Source organism: Lethenteron reissneri, chromosome 51 (assembly GCF_015708825.2).
Source record: "Lethenteron reissneri isolate LAM-NWPU_2019-01 chromosome 51, ASM1570882v1, whole genome shotgun sequence".
Taxonomy (NCBI): Eukaryota; Metazoa; Chordata; class Hyperoartia; order Petromyzontiformes; family Petromyzontidae; genus Lethenteron; species Lethenteron reissneri.
Window position 1 is genome coordinate 8,652,962 of NC_083829.1, and position 23,405 is coordinate 8,676,366.

Sequence of the window (23,405 nt, forward strand, 5' to 3'; positions counted from 1 at the left end):
AATTACATATTTAATAATATATATTTAATATTTAATTTATATTTAATTCATATTAAATAATACGATTCAATATTAGTTAAAAATTAAATAATATGTATTCTTGGTTTTTTCGGTAAAGTCACGTAGAAGGGAAATAATTGTATTTTTATTATTGTATTAATTACCTTCTACGTGACTTTACCGAAAGAACCAAGAACATGAATCATTGCAGTCACGAACGCTTTAAATAGAAAAATAATATGTATTTAATATTTAATTAATATTAAAACAATATTTTTAATGACATAAATGTATTTATTTAATATTTTATTAATATTAAATTAATTTTCTTTAATTTACTTATTTTCTACGTGACTTTACCGAAAGAACCAAAGAGTAAATACAATTATTATAAACTGTTCCAAAGTCTGGATTTCCTTCAGTCCCCCCTCCCGCTCTCAACTGCCGCCTGGCTCCGCCCACTCGCTTGGCTCCGCCCACTCGCCTGGCTCCGCCCACCGTCAATAAGTTGTCATAGACCTGTAGTGACGTCACACACCTCGAGGCCGTGACGTCTGGTCGACGCTCCACGTTTAAAGCTCCTGACAAACAACGCTAAGTTCTAGCTCCAGGATATCCACTTACTACAACTGCTTCGCCATGGAGTTCAAGTTCTTCAAACTGCTGCTGCTGCTTCTTGCGGGGTTCCAGCTTTCGGCTGCAAAGCCCGTAAAGTCCAAAAACAGCATCAGTGCGCCCGAGGGTAAGAGATCCAGGAGTGATAAATAACGATCCATAGGAGTTCAACCAGGGATCCACTGGGCTCCGCTAGGGCTCTACACGTGCGTTGGTGATGACATTAGTGGCATTCATCTTCTTGGTTCTTTCGGTAAAGTCACGTAGAAGGGAAACAAAATAATAAAAATATAATAATAAAAATATTATTTTATTATTTCCCTTCTACGTGACTTTACCGAAAGAACCAAGAAGATGAATCCCTGCAGTCACGAAAGCTTTAAATCGAAATTTAGTGGCATTGTTGGTGGATGTGGGCAGCAGTGGCGCAGTGGTTAGCGCGCTGTGATATGAACCCAGCGACCCGAGTTCGATTTCTACTCACGGCCAACACCGGTGATGATTATCCGAACCGTTCGTGGTCCTCTCCGAAGTCGACTCAACCTCACGTGTGGACTCGACCTGGTGTGTGGTGTGCAAACATCGCCACTGGGGAGACAAAGGTGGTCGAGCATGGTGCTGACCACCCACCCCTCGTGTACCGTGTTGGGCCTCATAGTTGCTTGCTTACAGCACTTGCCTCAACAATTTGTGAAGGTAATTGGTTTTTTACCCTTCTATCTGGCAACAAAACTGACACGTTTTTTTTGTTGCCAGATAGAAGAGTAAAAAACCAATTATCATATTTTTACTGGCAAATGAGGTTCCAATGGTGTAAATTTGTTAAGGCTTTCTGAGGGGTCTTTGTCTTTGTTTGTTCTTTGTTGGTGGATATCGTGATGCAGGAGATGGCGTTGATGGCGATGCTCTTTGGTTGCCTTGTAGTCCTCGTGGTTGGCTTGTTTGTTCTTTGTTGGTGGATATCGTGATGCAGGAGATGGCGTTGATGGCGATGCTCTTTGGTTGCCTTGTAGTCCTCGTGGTTGGCTTGTTTGTTCTTTGTTGGTGGATATCGTGATGCAGGAGATGGCGTTGATGGCAATGCTCTTTGGTTGCCTTGTAGTCCTCGTGGTTGGCTTGTGGCGACTGGGATGGTGTTCGTGCCGTGGTGGTTGTTTCAATGATGGGTTTTGTTGGTGGTAGTGGTTGTGATGCGATAGGAGCAATGTTGATGCTGGTAAATACGGACGTAGGTTGAGGTCCTTCAAATTGGTAAAACAAAAGCCTGTTTGACAAAGTTTCCAAGTCACATGTGCATCTGCTGAACCTATAAATTATAAGAATCAGAATATTAATTTATACTGGATGAATCCAATGAGCTACACAGCTGTTTTTCACAGATCTCCAGTTTTGGGGAGGTCGGAACGTTCCAACAACAAACAATACAAAAACACGATAAGAGTGCAGAGTATTGGATAAATAACAATTCACTTAGAAATATATACAAATACAATATTTTGATTTAAAGCTTTCGTGACTGCAGGGATTCATATTCTTGGTTCTGTCGGTAAAGTCACGTAGAAGGGAAACAAAATATAAAACAATAAAATTCTCACGACGTTTCGATTGCAACACAAGCAATCATCATCAGGTGTGAAATCCACATCATGAAAATTTCTTGCTGTGGTTTTCTCACCTGATGATGATTGAGAAATCAAGAAATCTATCATTATAAAGCATTTCTACACGAAGTTTACAGTAATTTCATGTATAAAATCATACAAAAAACAAGAAACACAATAAATAAATGGAATAAATGAAATAAATGAACATTGAACTTCACTTTACCTGTAGTAAGGAGAGTTCATGGCTTGAGTGGAAGGTGGTGAGGAGGATGTGGTAATACCTTAGTCTGGGCAAGCATCATGCACGATGGCCATACGCGTCTCAGCCGTACAGCTTCTTTCAAGTCGCGATTGGTCCGTTCGACCTCCGAATTTCGTTCGGTTTCCGGGAAAAAAATGTTCGCAAATATCGTTCGAACACCGATTTGTTCGAGTTCTGGTGCGTTCGATCTCCGCGGTTCTACTGTATTCTGAGACTCTCATCCATGCCTTCATTACTTCTTTGTTGGACTACATTTCAAATCGCTCTCCTACAGTTTCCCTGCTTGGCTCATTTCAAGGTTAAAAACGGTCCCGAAATCTGCAGCGAGGCTCTTCGGCCGTACTCCGAGAGCCTTTTGAGCGCAGAGGCTTCCGTGGAATCAAGGCCAGTGAAAGGTTTGGTGTCATACACATAGGGATGGGTATGTGATGATTTTGCCATCGTGACACGTTGGTTCTTTTGGTCGGTCGTTCAGGAGTGGAGCCGGCGATGGGAATGTCCGGCTGGATCCAGCGGATGCGCGGCGCGAAAACGACGACAACTCCCCCTCCGACCAGCACGACTGCCATCCCTAAAGCACCCGACGTAGCCCGCAAATCTTCAGGTAACAATCTTATGATTGTTATCCCTCTCGCCTTAACTCCAAGCCCTGTACAATGCTAAACATCGTTCTGACTGTAAACCATCGCTTTGTCGCTAGCGATTCAAAAAGAATAGGCTTCACCCTTTCCTGCAATAATATAGGAAGTGTTAAGGTTTTCCAACACCAAATACACACCCATTGCATGGCATCAAGTCTGCATTAACCGCACATGTTTGTGGTAAAACATGCAAACGAACATGCTTCGATAAACACATTGTCCTGCGGAGGGAGCTGGTAGGAACGTTGGGTTGCTCGGTCAATGGCCTGCAGGGTCAACGGCGGCGTGGTGTATTCCGAAAATATGCCTGACTGTGAGGGCGGGCACAAGCCGGCGTGAGTAGGTTAAACGTTGAGTTTTATAAGGGCACCACGGGGTGACCAGCCCCTCCCCACCCAGCCCCATCCCTCCCACCCCCCACCCAGCCCCTCCCCACCCTCCCCTCCCCACCCAGCCCCACCCTCCCTACCCAGCCCCTCCCCACCCTCCCCTCCCCACCCAGCCCCTCCCTCCCCACCCAGCCCCTTCCTGCACGACGGACGGACGCAATAATCCCCTGTGGGCTGGTGAAATCAGTGGGTTCCTACCAGTATGAATGTATTCTCTTGATTTGAAGTTTTCGTGACTGCAGGAATCCATACTCTTTGGTTCTTTCGGTAAAGTCACGTAGGTAGAAATTAAATTAAATTAAACAAATTACGACGTTTCGATCGCAACACAAGTGGTCGTCATCAGGCAAAGGAGTCAGCCTCTAAAGGCAAACTGTTTATAAAGGTTTTGGAGATGGGTGTAGCCCAAGTGTGTGAGCAGCACCAACAGCATGGGCGGTGCACGAGTGCCAATGCAGCAGCAATGCCAATGTAGCAACAATGCCAATGCAGCAGCAATGCCAATGCAGCAACAATGCCAATGCAGCAACAATGCCAATGAAGCAACAATGCCAATGCAGCAACAATGCCAATGCAGCAACAATGCCAATGAAGCAACAATGCCAATGAAGCAACAATGCCAATGCAGCAGCAATGCCAATGTAGCAACAATGCCAATGCAGCAACAATGCCAATGCAGCAACAATGCCAATGAAGCAACAATGCCAATGAAGCAACAATGCCAATGCAGCAACAATGCCAATGAAGCAACAATGCCAATGCAGCAACAATGCCAATGCAGCAACAATGCCAATGAAGCAACAATGCCAATGCAGCAACAATGCCAATGCAGCAACAATGCCAATGAAGCAACAATGCCAATGAAGCAACAATGCCAATGCAGCAACAATGCCAATGAAGCAACAATGCCAATGCAGCAACAATGCCAATGCAGCAACAATGCCAATGAAGCAACAATGCCAATGCAGCAACAATGCCAATGCAGCAACAATGCCAATGAAGCAACAATGCCAATGCAGCAACAATGCCAATGCAGCAACAATGCCAATGCAGCAACAATGCCAATGAAGCAACAATGCCAATGCAGCAACAATGCCAATGCAGCAACAATGCCAATGCAGCAACAATGCCAATGAAGCAACAATGCCAATGCAGCAACAATGCCAATGAAGCAACAATGCCAATGCAGCAACAATGCCAATGCAGCAACAATGCCAATGCAGCAGCAATGCCAATGCAGCAGCAATGCCAATGCAGCAACAATGCCAATGCAGCAGCAATGCCAATGCAGCACCAATGCCAATGCAGCAACAATGCCAATGCAACAGCAATGCCAATGCAGCAACAATACCAATGCAGCAACAATGCCAATGCAGCAACAATGCCAATGCAGCAACAATGCCAATGCAGCAACAATGCCAATGCAGCAACAATGCTAATGCAGCAACAATGCCAATGCAGCAACAATGCTAATGCAGCAACAATGCCAATGCAGCAACAATGCCAATGCAGCAACAATGCCAATGCAGCAACAATGCCAATGCAGCAACAATGCCAATGCAGCAACAATGCCAATGCAGAAACAATGCCAATGCAGCAACAATGCCAATGCAGCAGCAATGCCAATGCAGCAGCAATGCCAATGCAGCACCAATGCCAATGCAGCACCAATGCCAATGCAACAGCAATGCCAATGCAGCAACAATGCCAATGCAACAACAATGCCAAACGCTGGGGATGCGGGGGGAAGTTAACTCGGATAAATAGATTAGTACTCTTAGTTCTTTTGGTAAAGTCACGTAGGTAAAAAATGAAATTAAAATTAATAAAAATAAAACAATAAAATCACGACGTTTCGGAGGCAACACAAGTCTCCGTCTACGTCGTGATTTTATTGTTTTATTTTGTATTAATTTTAATTTCATATTTTTACCTACGTGACTTTACCGAAAGAACTAAGAGTATGAATCCTTGCAGTCACGAAAGCTTCAAATCTAGAAATAGATGAGTATCCGGCAGATATGCCTTTAGAGGCTGACTCCTTTGCCTCATGACAACCGTTTGTGTTGCGATCGAAACGTCGTGATTTGTTTTATTTTGTTTCTAACTACGTGACTTTACCGAAACAACCAAAGAGTATGAATGTCTTCTTGGTTCAATTCGGTAAAGTCACGTAGAATGGAAATAATAAAATAATAAAATAAAACATAATAGAATTATTCTCACGACGTTTCGGCCACAACGCAAGCAGCCGTCCTCAGGTGAAGAACGGGTCTGTCGGGGAGACAACGTTGTGGCCGAAACGTCGTGAGAATTATTTTATTATGTTTTATTTTATTATTTTATTTCCATTCTACGTGACTTTACCGAAAGAACCAAGAAGATGAATCCCTGCAGTCACGAAAGCTTTAAATCGAAAAGTATGAATGTGTTATTCTTGAAACTAATTGGCCTACACCAGAGATGGCCTCCTGTATGGCCTTGTCTCACGAGTGTTAGACCGGAGAATGCCAAAAGGCGAACAACACGAAAGGAATGCAAATATTAAAGCATTAATAACTGAGGTTGAGCAGTTTTATTACTGTCCATAACCCTTACTAATTAGGAATGTGAGTCACCCTTGTTGATAATTTGCTGGAGATAACTTATTGAATACGTTTGCTCTCCCTTGTGTGTGGACGCAGTCTACAAGATTGTGATGTTGTCCGTCCTGAGTTCCATTGGGCTGATCGCCCTGTGTGCTGGTGCAAGGCTTCTATACTGGCGTTACATGAGGTGAGTGTGATGATGATGAGGGTAAAATTGCTACAGGGAGCACATGTTTCTTAAAATCGACCGCTCTTTGCCATTGTTTCCATGTAAACCGACTCCCTTCCATGTCAAACATAATTGTAGAATGTTTGGAGTCGAGGGTAAGCCCTTCATGTTAAAGTAACTTGAAGAAAAACGAAACACAAACAGCTCTTGTAGCTACACAACTAATCAGCGTGTCCTTGGTAGTTTAGCACGCGTTTTATTTGATGGTACGTTGAACTTCTGTAAAATCAGTGTCACGTTTTGAAATGAATAACGCATCCAAAATCACATTCTTGCAAGGCAGCATCACAAATCTTAGACAATGGTCCATGGAAACATATCACACGACTACGGAACTCGCTTCAAGTGACCTCATATGTATACCATGGGACAAAAATTCCCCATCCGCTTTGACAGAGTAACGTCCACCACGTGACTCTCACAGCTCGGATTTAACCGAAATCAATGCACTTCTCAGCTCAGTTTTTTTACGTGCGGTAAAAAAATCTCAGCAGTGCTAGTTCACACGAACATATCTCTACACCAACCAGCCACCAAAAAGCAGTGATGAATAAATAATTAAAGACGCTTCAAATGCACGCGAAGCTTTGTGAGACAATGTCTAGGTGTGTGTGTAGTAGGAGCTAGGACGGAGGTCCGCAACCTGTGACTCCAGAGTAGCATGCGGCTCTTCAAGGGTTGCTTCGTGACGTTTTTCTTCATTTAAAATGATCTCGTATTCACCGCAGTGCATTACGGCTGTTGAAAGATTCAAAAGTTTTTTTTTACCGAATTTGAAAAAAAATGGTTCTTGTTATTTCGAACGCCAACCCCTGATGTAGGAAGATAAGAGCACGGTGCAGGAGTCTAGGAGCCCATGATGAACACTGCACAATCCACGTGCACTGCATCCTAGCAAGGCAACCTTTCACGTCTCAACAATTTTCTCCTGTTCTTGGTTCTTTCGGTGAAGTCACGTAGAAGGGAAGTAATAAAATAATAAAAATAAAACATAATTAAATAATTCTCACGACGTGTTTTATTTTTATTATTTTATTACTTCCCTTCTACGTGACTTCACCGAAAGAACCCAGAAGATGAATCCCTGCAGTCACGAAAGCTTTAAATCGAAATTTTCTCCTGCTTCTCTTTTGCACTTTCTGTGGTAGCCTTCCTCCAGCACAGCCTGCAGATGACGGTGGCGAGGCCAATGTCATGAACGGTGACGAAGAAGACGCGCCACCGTCACTCGGTAGCGACATCTCACGAGCCCTCAGGGCAATTTACCAATACGTAATGCCGCAGCCAAGGGTCGTGGATGAAGAAGAAGGAGAAGGAGGAGAAGGAGGAGAAGGAGGAGAAGAAGAACACGTTGCACCAGGCGGGTGGTTCATGGAGACGCTCACTACCTTGATGCAAAGCCTGAAGCCTGAGCCAGGGTCCAGCGGCGGCACAGATGGCGGTGGTGATGACGACAACAAGACGCACCATAAGGAGAAGAACGTGAAGTCAGGTGAGAGCAGTGTGTCCGTGTGCATCTACCAGTCATCTCGCACCTCCGATTAGCACGGTTGGCTATGTATGGTACAAAGAAGTTCAACATAGCTACATCTCAGACAATCGATGGCACCTGGATCTCTGTTCCATGGACCAGATGACGCCAACCCATGTGAGACTAGGCTCTAAGGAAAGCTGTCTCGGGTGTGGACCAATCAACTTCAAGGACAGTGCATACATTATCAGAGTTATGTTTTTTGTTTGCATTATGACTGCAGGTATTGTGGTCTATGCAAACATGACTCCTTGTAAAAAAGGTGTCAGTTTTGTTGCCAGATAGAAGGGTAAAAAAACAATTATAATATTTTTACTGGCAAATGAGGTTCCCATGATTTAAAGCTTTCGTGACTGCAGGGATTCATCTTCTTGGTTCTTTCGGTAAAGTCACGTAGAAGGGAAGTAATAAAATAATATTATGTTTTATTTTTATTATTTTATTACTTCCCTTCTACGTGACTTTACCGAAAGAACCAAGAAGAGGAGGTTCCCATGGTGTAGATGTATGCCTGTTGTGGATAAAGACACCCACTGAAATGGCTTCATAAGTACCAGTCCTGTCTGTGCCATCTCCCCTGGGAAGATGCTACATAACACAGGGTGTGACACAGGTTAGGATATCACGACAACGTACACTTGAAACTTCCAAGTTGGTCGTGGCTTCAAATTATTTTATTTTTCCTGCCACATTAGCTGCTCAGTTCCAAGGGCCCAATGCATGGCACTGTCAAGGATGTGTTCCGGCGTAGGCTCACTGCGAAATGCCGGGTGGCATCGTGGTTCTGCTCCGACTCTGTGTGGCCCTGGGTGAAGAGGCCACTCTCCCCTGCTCACTGCTAATTTAAACGTGATCTGTCTCCTTGCAGGCAAAAAGAAAGAAAAGTTCAAGAAATTACTGGGAAATAAGAGAGCGCAAGCAAAGAAACTCCACAGCAAATTCAAGGCGACTTTCAAGAAGAAAATGCCAAAATTTAGATTTAGAAAGAAGCGTAAATAGTCGTGGACAGCATCTCCCTTCCCCGACAACCCCTCCCTGCTCCTCCTCTTCACTCCGAACATTTATAAATCCACGTGATCACATCTCTCGTTATATCGCATTCCCTGCTCCCTTCTTCAACCCCTTCACAAAGTTAATGATCCCTCGTTTAGCCAAAACAGATTGTTGGGGCAAGGTTTCAGACGCGATTCCTTGTTAAGCGTTTCAGTTTGGTGTGCTAACATCCTAACACCTGTTTTGTTGCCAAGAAAAAAAGGGGAATACATATTCTCATACCTCAACCCACATACAGACGCATAACACAAAGATCCCCTGTATAGCTTTAACGGACTGTTCGGGCAAGTGCTGTTAGCGCCGGTCCACGACCACCTCTCCTGCCTGTCCCGCGCCCACTGGGCGTTTCTACTTGGTGGCCCACCGGGCATCGCTGGCACCGTGCGACTTCCGCGCCATCCCGCGAAACCGGTGGGCCGCTCCGTTACAAGCGTCTGGTGGCTCCTTTTCCGGGCCACGTGGCTGGACATCGGGGCTTTGCGCGGTCCCAAGGACGGGAGGTCGAGCTCCTGCCGGGGGAGTCCTCACCATGTCAGCATGCCAGACACGGAGGGAAGCTTCGCGTTCGGGGCAAGCGAGCCGGACCGAGGCTGCGGGTTCTTGTCGTGGGCCCGGCCGCTGCACTGCATGGACATTGTCGGTGGTGCGGGGGACTCCATCGCCATGGCCCCCTCTTCCCACGTGGCTCCAGTCCCTCGCCGCCCCCTTTGTCTTTCCAATGCAATGTTGGCTGACTACCTTTGAACCCCCTAGCTTTCTGTCACCACCTATGAGCAGGCCTATCCCAACCCCTCTTTATCAATAAATCTTGCTTTGCTGCATCAAAACTACACCATGTATAATAACCCAATTTTTTTTTATTGTTATGTTACGTACAATTTTATAATTGCTGTAAAGTGCCTTGTTAAAGGCATTATGTAAATCTCATTAAGATAAGATACACACTTGCATAAACACACATAACACCACAAATGCGGATATACATGTAACATAACACGGAGAGATGGAATCACAGTTGTAAAACTATTTGAAATTTATTTACAAAGTCTTGGTGCGTCTGTTGAACAATGCAATGTTCACATATACATACATGATGCTGCAGCTTCACACGTGATTACTCCTGCGAATGATCTGTTACTGGTAGAAACCTGGTTACACCAGCCCACAGGGGATTATTGTGTCCGTCCGTCCGTCGTGCATCCAAAAATGGGAGGGGTGGGGCTGGCTGGAGAGGGGAGGGTGGGGAGAGGCTGGGTGGGGAGGGGAGAGTGGGGAGAGGCTGGGTGGGGCTGGGTGGGGCGTAGGAGGGGTGGGGCTGGGAGGGGAGGGGCTGGTCACCCCGTGGTGCCCTTATAAAACTCAACGTTGAACCTACTCACGCCGGCTTGTGCCCGCCTTCTCAGTCGGGCATATTTGCGGAATACACCACGCCGCCGTTGACCTTGGCCATTGACCGAGCAACCCAACGTTCCTACCAGCTCCCTCCGCAGGAATGTGTTTTATTTTGGGTGCTAACCTAAGACCAAAGAGTACACATGATGCAAGTACTTCAGGCACTGCTGATGTTTTTGTTGGCACAATGTACACGAGGTGGGGTTTTTTGTGTGCGCGGGGAGCGGTGGCGCAGCGGTTAGCGCTACGCTACGCTACGAATCCAGCGACCCGAGTTCGATTCCCGCTCACGGCCACCAACACCACCAGTGACGAGCATCTGCACCGGTCCTGAGCCTCCACTCCTCGGTCGACTCAGCCTCAAACGAGCACCTGGCGCGGCGTGTAAACATCGCCACCGGGGGAGACAAAGGCGGCCGGGCGTGGTGCTTGCACACCAAAGGGGCTGTCCATAAATGACGTCACGCACCGGGGGGGGGGGGGTCAGACATTTGTGACGATGGAGGGGGGGGTTGAGAAACGTGACGTCACATCAAAATGCGCAACTTTAAATAAATATAGAATTGTTATAACTACACTAATTGTTATAACAACACTCCTACGACATCAGAGTGCAGCGCCACATTAAATACGCACTACAATGACAATAGTTTCAAGCGATTTGAAGCATGTTTTTTTTTCAAAATGCAAATATGGTTTTTGGGGGGGGGGGGCAGAGCTTTGTGACGTCATATTTGAGGTGGGGGGGGGTCTGACTTTTTGTGACGCCGTGTGACGAGGGGGGGGGTCAAGGGAGGGGGGGGTCAAAAATTGTCCAAAATAGCGTGACGTCATTTATGGACGCCCCCCCCCAACCCCCCGCGTCACATGCCACACAAATCCCGGCCTTCATAGCTACTGCTCGCGAACAGCACTTGCCCCGACACTCTGTGTAAGGCTACACCGGTGGGGCAGGGCATCTTTGTCTTTTGTTTGTATTGAAACGCAAGAAACCGCGAGCTCACGTGACCACAACCTCCTCCTCACCCATCATGGCGGACGTGCGCTTCCCGCCGTTCCGAGCAGCGGACGATTTCGTCCTCGGCGTAGCGCGATTCGGGGCGCCGGACATGAACGACCCGGCGAGGTGGAACAACAGGATCATCAACAACCTGCTGTACTACCAGAGCAACTACGCCGCCTCCATCGTGGCCGTCATGCTGCTGGTCGGGTGAGTCTGGCGCGGCCTAGGCCTACTTTTACGGGGTGGCGCAGCCTCGGTCTTGCCTGGAGGGGTTGCGCCGGAGATGAGGCGGGTTGCGCCGGGGATGAGGCGGGCCGCGACCCGCCACCCGAGTCGGTGTTGTTTAACGATGATTGTTAAATAATTACGGGCGTTTGATTTGTCAATGTTTTTATTGTTATTTTGCTCGCGATAAAGTATCGTACGGTGAACTTGCGTGGGTTTATTAACGGCTGCGGTTTGAGTGCATCGATGGGTGTGGCTGTGGTTGACGCGGTCAGATTTGCAATAACGCCAATAGCCATTCACCCTCAAATTTATACATTGTTATTTGTTGAGTGCCTACACACTGAAAAGTATCTAAAGCTGCATTCACGTCGGCTTGTTTTCTCGAGTGTGACACGGAATTTTACACGCGAGTGTGCGTTGAACAATGCGTTGAATAATCACGACTTTTAAGAATGTCTCGCAGAGTTGAGACCATTGCCTTAAGAGGGCCCCAAAATCCGATAGTAGCTGCCAGTCTTGGTTTTTAAGAGACCCCAGTAACAATGGGAAGTACTGTAAATCAGCCCTCTTGCGTCATAATCCCATGAGATATCGATCCATCCGTTTATTTGTATAATAAAATATCCCAATGTAGAGCAATTTCATTGTTAAGTCTGTTTCTATTTCTTCAGAGACTGGTCTGTCTCCGAGTCAGGTTGTCTAAAGTCTCACCAGACACAGCATTCTGCATATTTGTTTTATAAAGATCTTCCCCTAAATGTAAGAACAATAGGAAACAGTGACCCTTTTATTTTTAATTGCCGCTATTTTACAGTTTGAGAGGTAATCGGAGACAAGTTGTGCAGTAACTCTGACATATTGCGGTTCTGCAAGCACTTAATCTCAACGATGTATTGCATGTTGAAGCGGCATGAGTTAAATGAGATGCTGTCACTCCAAATTGAATTCACCGACCTTTATTTAATCGGATGAGCGCACATGGAGATCGATTTTCTTTTTTGCAAGAGCGACATTCTTTTGGAACAAGTAAATAATCAGGCAATACACCTTCACCAGAGTACGCCAAAAGGCGCCTTTTGGCGTCCTCTGGTCTAACACAATTTGAGACGAGGCTCAAAAGAAAGCTGTCTCTGGCGTGGACCAATCAGTTTCAAAGACAATGCATATATTATCAGTGTTTTTTGTTTGCACTCTGAACACAAGTATTGTGGTTGATGCAGACATTCCTTGTAAAATGTTTCAGTTTGGCGTTTTAACATCTTAGCACCTGTTTTGTTGCCAGAAAAAAGGGGAAAACCTATTCTCAATTATTGTTTTGCTTTATCTAAAATATAGATTTCATTTATTGGCTATGTAGATGTAGATACTGTCTATATATAGATACTGTATGCGTTTAGCAATTTAGTCGAGAATGATGTGGAAATATGGGATTTCGGATACTATATATGATATCGCCTACTGACACAGATGTTGTCACATGTTCCTTTGCAACAAGCGTGGTGTAGTTTGTCAGTGCAGATATTACAGAGGAGCTCCGGTAATTGAATTATCGATCTTTTGGAATTGTGTCCATTAGGGAGGATGTAAACTATGAGGTGAATTTTTTAAAACAATTATTCACTCTTAACCTTGTTTTTTATTCTAATGCTTGCGATACATACCCTAAAAGTATTCAATGTAAATACATTCCTTAAACATTGACCATAATTTGTATGTGCCGACAAAAAGTATTGTAATGTGTAAGGAGGCTATGCATAATCTTTTTAAGGCTTTATTTGGTTCTCTGTATTGAGTGGACATTTACCAGTCTGTGTATTTTTAGCACTGGCCATTAACAGCTGCTCTCATCCAAATCCTTGTAGAATTGAACAATTTAGATGAACAGTTGTCAGGCGGGCAGAATACTCTCAGTTAAGCCAGAGTGTTAATCATAGCTCGTTTTTTTTAATCATCCGGACAGGTGGTGCTGTGGTAATAGCGTTTCACTCGCAATCGGAGAAGTCACGAGTTCAACTGCTGGTCGGAGGATCAACTCAACCTTTCATTCATCTTGAGACAATAAAACGAGTAGTTTTTTGTAGAAAGTCAACGTTTATTACTCTTTGGTTCTTTCGGTAAAGTCACGTAGGTATAAATAAAATAAAAATATATCGCGACGTTTCTGGCGCAACACAAGCGTCCGTCATCAGGTGGGAAAACACAGAGCTGGACGCTTGTGTTGCGCCCGAAACGTCGAGATTTATTTTTATTTTATTTTCTACCCACGTGACTTTACCGAAAAAACCAAAGAGTATGGATTCCTGCAGTCACGAAAGCTTCAAATCAAGATTCGACATTTATTCTTTCCAGAAACATTGCCCCATCCGCCGCCTACAGAATTATGTAATTTTCACTTCTGTCTCGGCCGCCACCAGCAGAGATGAGCGGCATCCCCCCTCTTGAGGACCTCAAAGTAAAAGCCCTTTCACCAGCAGTGGTGTGAGCAATTGCAGGGTTGCACCTTTACCATCTTTTAAATACAAAGAACACTGACAATCGCCTCTGGACGATTACAGTTCAATCAGCCCTCTGCTTTGGATGAATAATGAATAAATACAATACCAGCTCTTTTTTTTTATTAATGCTACCCCTATCCCCTCCCTTTGAGGCTGCTAATCCTACATAATGCACGGGCATAATATGACTTTGAAAACCCCCCGCCCACCTCCTACGCATTTCACAAGTAGTACTAATCACATTCCTGCATTTCCCATAAATATGCTAAATTCCTCTTGATGTGCGAATTATTTTGTCAAGGCGGCCTTCCCCCCTTCCAACCCAGCTTAAATATACGCTCCAAGCGTGGTGGTGTTTCATTCAGACGCTGTCTCCCCAACAGACCTGGTCTTCACCTGAGGACGGCTGCTTGCGTTGTGGCTGAAACGTCGTGATAATTATTTTATTATGTTTTATTTTTATTATTTCATTACTTCCCTTCTACGTGACTTTACCGAAAGAACCAAGAAGATACCAGCTCTGTGTTTTGTTTTTCCTGCCGGGCACGCAGGTACATACGTCCCCTAGAGATGATGATCGGTGGGGCGGTGGTGGCCATCGTCTTCCTGGCCTTTGTCCTGGCCTCGGAGAACCGCACCACCGTGCGCCGCTTCAAGCGCAACCGACCGGGCTTGGCGGTGTGTGCGGTGCTCGTGGCCAGCGGCATGATGCTGCACCTGCTCGGAGGAATCCTGGTCTTTGTCTTCGGCATCACCTTCCCGCTACTCTGTGAGCACCATAACTCGCATAGCGAAAGAACGGCACTAATCGATCCCCGTAAAGCAGTCGGGTTTATTGATAAACCAGCGCTCGCCGACTCACTCGGTCAGTCACTCTCCTACTCTCATGAATTTCATTAATTGATTCCTTCACCCATGATGAGGTCTACCAGACTGGCTGTTTCGTCTCACCCACACTGTATTCGACCACCGCACTGCAGATCACAAAAACCCACTCGCTCGCTCAAACACTCACTGGCTCACGAACCCACACACTCACCACACTGCAGGTCACAGCACTTTTCTCTGCTTTTTCCTAGCACTACTGTGCTTTAGAATTCCTCCCCATAACCTATTTCTTCACTAATTTACCTACTTACTCACTTTGTTATCCTGCTGTCTACCAGCAAACCAACCTACAGCACTTATCCACCAACCTAGCTGAAGTGTTTCAGGAGTGAAATTTGAGGAAGAGCTACTACTATTTATGCTTTTGTTTACATTTGTGTCTGAGCGGTTCAACAAGTGAAACTGCCATGCCTTGAAGACTGTTTGTGGTTAGCGCGCTGCAAACCCACCGACCCAAGTTCGATCCCCACTCACGGCCACCAACACCAGTGATAATTATCTGAACCAATACTCGGCCTCCCCTCGGCTTACTCACCTGAAATCATTACCTGGTGCGATGTGGTACTGGCCACCCACCCCCTCATGTGCAGTGTTGGCCTTTGTAGGTGCTCGCGAACAGCTCTTGACCCAACAGTCTGTTGACGCTATACGGGGAATATTTGTACTCGTGGCAAAGTGCAAAGTGGTTGGAGACCTGAGTTTGATTCCCAGCTAACATCATTAAGTGATATGGGAACAGGCTCTGGGCTCTCCCTAGGTTGACCCAGCCTTAAATAAGTACCTGGTCCGTTAGGGAGACCAAGGCATCTGGGTGTGGTGTTGGCCACCTGTCCCCCCCCTCGTTCGTGCACCTTGCTGACCTTAATACTAACAGCGCTTGGCCCTGCATTCTGTCTTAGGCTATATGTGCGATGTCTTGTTATATTATCCATGTGCATATGTGATAACAGTACTAGTCCCTACAATCTGTTTAGGGCTGCATTGGGGGAATGAATCTGTGAGTGCGCGCACCTACTACTCGCCCCGTGCTGCTCCGTGTGTACCCTTCCCCCCCCCCCCCCCCCCCCCCCCCCAGTGGTGCTGATCCACGCGTCGCTGCGTCTGCGCAACCTCAAGAACAAGCTCAGCAACAAGATGGAGAACATCGGCCTGAAGCGCACACCCATGGGGCTCTTGCTGGAGGCGCTGGGCCAGGAGTCGGAGGCCGGCTCCTAGGCCCCGGGGCGGTGCAGGCGTGTCGCCGGGGCGGGCATCGGCGTGGAAACGCAGCAGTCGGAGAGGCAAACCGCCCCCTCCCACCCCCCTCAGCACCCCGTACGGACCCTGGCTGCTCCTCCCCCACCGAGGGAATCTATGACCCCTCATTCACCACAGCTCTAGACCATCTCTAAGTGGGTTGGAGGAAGGGGCAACCCAAAATTAATAATGTGTGTAAGGAAAGAGATGTCCAACGATACGTCCTGGTTTGCCCATTAAAAACGGTTATTACGTTCTCTTAACATGTAGGTTTTCTCAGCTGATATTATTAATAATTAATGTTTGGGTTTGCCCAAGTAATGATGTTGCCAAGTTTTTTGTCATGAAACCCTCCACCACCCAACACGACTAATCAAATTGTCATGTATTACAAGCGTGTAACGCGCTCATTATTATTACTCACCGGTAACAGCTACATTTTCTCCGTAATTGTTCAATTAGTACCACGTTGCAAGAAGTCAATGTGCATTGTCCTGTGAATGTGGATATGTCACCACTGGCTAACATCTGTGAACAGAGATGACCACCGACCATTGCTTCAGCGGAGAGACTTTGGCCTTTTGCTTGATTAGGCTTATTGAGTAAACTGGTGCTGGATAGCATCTTACCACCGAGTTACTACTGGGTCAATGGTCCAGTTCCCCCTGCTGTCCCAAGTGTTATCATGTGAAACAAAGCTGTAAGGAACAGACTTAAAACACATTTTGAAATCATTTCAAAAGCCAGGCCACGTTGCCAGTATAACCCCCCCCTCCTCTCCCCCCTTATTATAACATTGCCTTCAACTAAAAACGATGATTAACCGTCTCTTTGTAACTCTTCCACCCGGTCTCCATTGAAATGTGTTTTTGGGGGCACCCCTTGGTTAAAGATAGGAATATAGATTCAACAATACATTGTCATGAATAAGAGACCAACTTTCTCTGGGTACTATCGTACAGGGAGTCCCCGATATGCGCCGTCTCGATATACGTTGTCTCGCACTCACATCGCTGGCTTTTTGAGGAACGCAACGTTTCCCCGCTTGTACGTCGTTTTTGACTCCGTTTGAGCCGAGTCCAAAACATTGTGCGTGGGGGGTGCGTGGCGATCCGTGCTTACGCTGCGCGATGAGCCCCGGTGATCCGACATCGATTCCCGCTCACCGACAGCACCAGTGACGATTATTGTTTTCGATGATAATTTTCGACTCGGCGAAGCTGAACTTGGCTTTGTGTGTGTCTGGGGGGGGGGGGGGTCGTAGATGTACTGCACAACGCGCGCATGCTCCGCCATCTCAGTCCCACCGCGTTCTGTCGCGTGCCTAGCTACGAGTGCTCATTGTAATCGGCGCGGATGTTTATCGCAAAATATCGTCGCAACCCTTCAACTCGTCCACTCTTCGAGGTCAAGATCATGAATATTATTAACGTCTCTTTAAACATGCCGTTTAAGACTCTGTGCTTTCTTTTTTAAACACAAGCCGTTTTATGTTTTGAGTCATTGCTTTAAAAATGTCACGAATACGTTTTGTATTATAAAAGGGAAACTTTTTAAAGTGTTACACAGGGCTGCTTCAAAACGCTCCTAAAAATGGTTTTCAATTTAGTGTTTGAAAAGTATAAATGCTGTTTACTGTTTCACGGCTCTTGAACTCAGAATTGGTTATAAATGTGTACAATATGTGTTGTATAGTAGAGGTACTGTACAGTACATGTACGGTACCTTTGTTTCTATACATGTAAAGTACGTATTTTGGATGCTCGGTATGAAACGCAATATTTCCATAAGCTCCGGTCCCAATCCATTGTTTCTTATGGGAGAAATTGCCCCACTTTGTGTCGCATTGCCAATGTTTACGCTGTTAAGGCCCCTACCCCCCCCCCCCCCACCATTAACATGCATTCCTATGGGGGGGGGGGGAAGTTTCGTTATAAGTCGCAACTTTCCGGTCCCAAACCCCGACGTATATAAGGGACCCTCTGTACCCACTCCGCACTCTTGTTTCAGTAAGCGGGCACGTGTAGGGCCAAGCACGGGGCATGCCCAGTTCTGCCTGGTGTGCCGTGTGAATTGCCTCGAACTCTTTTAGGGCCTTAGGGGTCGTCCATAAATGACGTCACGCACCTCGGGGGGGGGGGGGGGGTGCGGGGGGTGCGGGGGGTCAGACATTTGTGACGATGTGTGACGAAGGGGGGGGGGGTTTAAAAAATGTGACGTCATATCAAAATGCGCAACTTTAAATATAGACAACACGTTCTACTTAATTAAATAGACTTTTTAATCAATGTTTTCTCTTACAACAGAGTGCAGCGCCACATTAAATATGCACTACAATGACAATAGTTTAAAGCGATTTGAAGCATGGGTTTTTTTTTTGGGGGGGGGGGGGGCAGAGCTTTGAGACGTCATATTTGAGGGGGGGGGGAGTCTGACTTTTTGTGACGTGTGAAGAAGGGGGGGGGGGTCAAAAATCGCGTGACGTCATTTATGGACGGCCCCTTACAATCGCAGGCGTTTAGTGTCGAGCATAAACGTGCGTGTGAAAACCATGAAGCAGCTTTCTGTTCAGTATGTCTCTCTCTTCCCACTCTGTGCATGTATAAATAATAATATACGACAGCCCGAGTGCGCATTGCATTTATTTATTGGCCAATGGCTTGGTTGCGTTAGTGAGGATTTTCCCGTTCCAATGATTTTGCTGGGGAATTCCTGGGAAACGTGCATGCGAGCGGTTTTACGCATCGGACCGCAGATGTTTTGACATTTTTGTCGTTTTCTTGGTTCTTTCGGTAAAGTCACATAGAATGTAAATAATAAAAAAAAACATAATAAAATAAATTATTTTATGATGTTTTATTTTATAAATAAAATACATTATTTTATGATGTTTAATTTTTTATTATTTCCATTCTACGTGACTTTACCGAAAGAACCAAGAAGATGAATCCGTGCAGTCACGAAAGCTTTAAATCGAAATTTGTGTCGTTGTAAAGCATTACAATGTTGTGGCTCAGTAATTGGCACGTTGAAACTTAAAATTCCTGGTTTGGGGGGGGGGGTGTTGATTTCGCTCATCGCTTTGGGTTGATAAAAATAAGTACCACTGTTTTTTACAACGGTTATGTCGTTAGGTAAGTGTAATGCCAGCTGTTGCATTAGGATGGTCAGAACAGATATGAACGCTGCCCAGCATGGGAAAACTGAATCTATATTAACAGACGGTCCAACTCGTATTAAGACTGTTTCTGTGCTTAATGTTAGTACATGTTAATGCCCACCGATGTTATTGTGGGACTAGTTCAGAATTTGATGGGTATTCCTGCCTCTTACGCTCTGCCATTAAATTAATAATGCCACATTTTGGGCACGTGTGTCATATATGCACAAACTGTTGCATGGAAGCCAGCTTGTTACTGCTTTGCGCGTCCTACACATGCCTGCTTACTCTTGCAAGGATTGCCAGAGGTAACCCGAATGGCAGCAGTGGCAAAGACAATGAACACATTATCAGGGCATGTTTCGTTTGCATGTTCACCACAAGTACGTGTGGTTAGTGCAGACACGATTCCTTGAAAAAGGTTTCTATTTGGTGTTTGAACATCTTAACACATGTTTTATACTGGTAGAAACCTCCTGGTTACACCAGCCCACAGGGGATTATTGTGTCCGTCCGTCGTGAATCAAAAAATGGGAGGGGTGGGGCTGGGTGGGGAGGGGCAGGGTGGGGCTGGGTGGGGGGTGGCAGGGGTGGGGCTGGGTGGGGCTGGGTGGGGAGGGGCTGGTCACCCCTTGGTGCCCTTATAAAACTCAACGTTTAACCTACTCACGCCGGCTTGTGCCCGCCCTCACAGTCGGCCATATTTGCGGAATACACTACGCCGCCGTTGACCTTGGCCATTGACCGAGCAACCCAACGTCCCTACCAGCTTTTTCCGCAGGAATGTGTTTGCCAGAAAGGGGGAAACCTATTCTAATTTTTAAATTCTTTATATTAAGTTTGCTTGCTTGCTTAGGACCGTGCACATCTTTCGGTCGTTTTTTAACCCACTTCCCCTGATCCAATCGAGCTGACATTTTGCACACAGACTCGTTGTGCGTGACAATGCATTTTCGTGAAAAAAAAAATTCCTAAATTTTACACTCTTTAGGGAATTTTTTAAAAATATTTAATTACCTATTGTTTAATGCTGCCAGACAATCATCTGACCCATAGGTGGCAGCCATCTCAAGCCAGAGGACGAGAGGACTCTAGCCGCCCCGATGCCACGCATATAAAGGATTTATAGTGAAAAACTTTGTTTTTACGGGTTAATTATTTTCATGCATAAGATTGTAACTCAGGACAAATCGGAGCAGGAAAACGTAAACCTAACTTCTCCCGATAGATGGCGCTAGCGCTTGGCGTATTTACTGCGTCGAGGAGGGTGATGTCACGGTGTTCAACAGGGTGGGTTCTGTCCTCCCAGCAGCAGCAGCGAGTGTGGACGACCCGCCTTGTGGATGAGCTGTCTGACAAGGATGTTTATTAGGGGCAGGCATCGAGTTGCGAGCCGCCTGTGTAACGTGAAAGGAATGCGAGGGAGGAAGGGTGGAGGTTACGGCAGAAATTCTCGCCTGAGAGGGAAGCGGTAACGTGGAATGTCCAGTAGCCACCAGACACCGGTAGAGGGCACTGCTTGAGAATCCTTTGCCACGGATCATAAATGCACGTCTCTCCTTCACACGTGGAACATTGTATGTATAACTTCTTTCGCACCGTACGTATCCAGCCGTGCTCATCGGAGGCGCGGGGGAAGGACAAACTAAACACAAAAAGCAGTTATAATAGGTTTTTTACCCTTTTATTTGGCACAAAACTGACATTTTTACAAGGGATCATGTTTGCATTAACCACAATACCTGCGGTCAAATGCAAACAAAAAACAGCACTGATAATGAATGCATTGTCCTTGAAATTGATTGGTCCACACCAGAGACAAACATGATCCCTTGTAAAAAGGTGTCGGATTTGTGCCAGATAAAAGGGTAAAAAACCCTATTATATTTTGCTACTGGCAAATGTAGTCTCATGACAAAAAGCAGTTTTAACGGGATGAGTTTTCAATCGAGGTGATTGAAAAGTGCACAGCTGCCAGTGGCTTTCTAACATCGGAATTCTTTGCCACAGATCATCCTAACATCGGAAGCCACTGTTCCGTCCGTCTGGAACGCAGATGCGGTGACCACCGTCTTTTGTTCGACGGCCAGCCCAAAAGCCGCGACTGCGAGGATGACGAGCGGAGTTCGCGTGATCGTTTATGCTCTTTGACGAGATCAGCGAGGGTGTCGTGGTGAATTTGCGGCAGGCACTTTGTGTGGAACGAGTTCGACCTTATAACGTCAACATTAAAGGCACAAGCCACAGTAATGCGACTGTGGCCGGCAAACGAAAGTATGGACCAGTATAGTTAGTAAATACCCCACTGTAGTAGTCGGTTTTTACCCTTTCAACTGGTACAAAACTGACACCTTTATACAAGGCATCATGTTTGCAATAACCGCAACACAAGCAGTCAAAATGCAAACAAAAAGAAACAACTCTGATAATGGTAATGATATGCACTGTCCTTGAAGTTGATTGGCCCACACCCGAGACAGCTTTCCTTAGAGCCTAGTCTCCATTGGTGTTGGACCAGATGACGCCAAAAGGCGTACAACTCAAAACCCCACTATAGTCTTGCGCTCTTTCAATTGAGGAGGAACAGCCAACCTACACGAACTCTCTCTCCTGAAGCTCTCTCGCCAGCAGCAGACCTCAGACTTCGGTATTTTCGCTTGTGAACATTTTGCCATGAGACGCAGCCGTAGGGTTGAATATACGCCGAGAGACGGATGAATTTGGTGATTCTCGCTGCTGCTGTTGCCCTCGGCAGTGGCGCGTGAGCACGAAAAAACACCCCACATTGTTTGTTGTTCAAACCACCGTGGCCTTGAAAAGAAAACAAATCTAGAATTGAAGCTTTCGTGACTGCAGGAATTACTATACCCATTGGTTCTTTCGGTAGTCACGTATGTCGAAATAAAATAATTTTTTAAATAAATCACAAATAAAATATAATTAGAATAAATAACGACGTTTCGAACGCATGATGATGAGCGCTTGTGTTGCGTTCGAAACGTGATTTGTTCTAATTATATTTTATTCGTGATTTATTTTAATTTTATTTCTACATACCGAAAGAACCAATGAGTAAAGAAAAAAACGTTTGTATTGCTTGCTTAACCCAAGAAAGCCTCAGTCTCGTGACTGATTTTCAAGAGAGACCTGGAAGGTTTTAGCAGTTTGGGGAGGGGAGTGGTGGGCGATGGTTACTCCCGTGTGCGATGCCACAATTGAGTCTTTTTTGCGGTGGTACATTTTTCGTTTTCATTTCAAAGTTGGCCACATTTGGACCACGGCGCCAACACACAGCGTGGCCCACTCTTGCGAAGGACGTCACGGGGATCTCTCACGTCCGCTGCGAAGCAAGACGCCGCCGCGTATTGGGCTACGGTAAAGTACCACGTGCAGTTGTAATCTGCGTATATCGTAGGCGACGTTTCGGGCAACGGCCCTTCTCCGCAGCACATTGACTGATTCGTCAATCCATTGCACAGCCTACTTGCTGTGATGTCGTAAACACGGGGCTCGATTAATAAAGAACGGGGCACACCGTGAGTCAAGCAAACACACACACACGTCCGCCTGGCGTATCGTGGAGTAGCAAAGACAAAGATGCCCCGTATAGCCTTTAACAGACTTTTGGGGCAAGTGCTGTTAGCGAGTACCTCTGAAGGCAGGCACAGCACACAAGGGTGGCTATCACCTCGCCCGATCGCCTTTGTCCCCCCTGTGCTGACGTAGACAACGAACCAGGTACTCATTTGAGGCTAAAGTCGACCGAGTTCTTGATCGTGATCGGGAATTCCAACTCGGTTCGCCGGGTGCACGAACACCACCGCGCTCACCACTACACATTTACCGATCTTGGATCGGTAAATAAACAAAGATACAACACGGACAATGGGCAGGTGGGAAGTGTTGTTGATTCGGGGTATGCGCACCCTCTCAGAGAGAACGCTCGAGTTCATTCTGCAGAAGGGATGAGATATTCCGAGCCGAGTCACTCACGACAACAACACTAATGCAGGCGTGCCTCGCTTAACGAGCGTGATAAGTTCCGCGAAAATTGCTCGGTAAGCGAAACTCGTTAAGCGATCGTCGTTTTC

At 46.1% G+C, this 23,405-nt stretch overlaps 2 protein-coding genes across 3 annotated transcripts; both read left to right on the plus strand.

Moving 5' to 3' along the window:
• The first annotated feature begins 407 nt into the window (after positions 1-407).
• On the plus strand, positions 408-9,714 carry LOC133355640 (uncharacterized). Of its 2 annotated transcripts, none has more exons than XR_009756717.1 (5): positions 408-742; positions 2,957-3,085; positions 6,196-6,286; positions 7,613-7,820; positions 8,728-9,714. XR_009756717.1 is itself a non-coding variant. In XM_061573009.1 (5 exons), the coding sequence occupies exons 1-5, from the start codon at positions 640-642 to the stop codon at positions 8,856-8,858; spliced, it is 798 nt and encodes a 265-aa protein (XP_061428993.1). In that variant the 5' UTR covers positions 408-639; the 3' UTR covers positions 8,859-9,714. The 2 variants fall into 2 exon arrangements, 1 of the variants encoding a protein (XP_061428993.1); XM_061573009.1 differs by having other exon boundaries at positions 7,477-7,820.
• Positions 9,715-11,321: 1,607 nt separating this feature from the next.
• LOC133355575 (PRA1 family protein 2-like) lies at positions 11,322-18,292 on the plus strand. The gene is made up of 3 exons (XM_061572919.1): positions 11,322-11,514; positions 14,582-14,799; positions 15,994-18,292. Exons 1-3 carry the CDS (start codon positions 11,336-11,338, stop codon positions 16,131-16,133), a joined length of 537 nt encoding a protein of 178 aa, XP_061428903.1. The 5' UTR covers positions 11,322-11,335; the 3' UTR covers positions 16,134-18,292.
• The last annotated feature ends 5,113 nt before the right edge of the window (positions 18,293-23,405 follow it).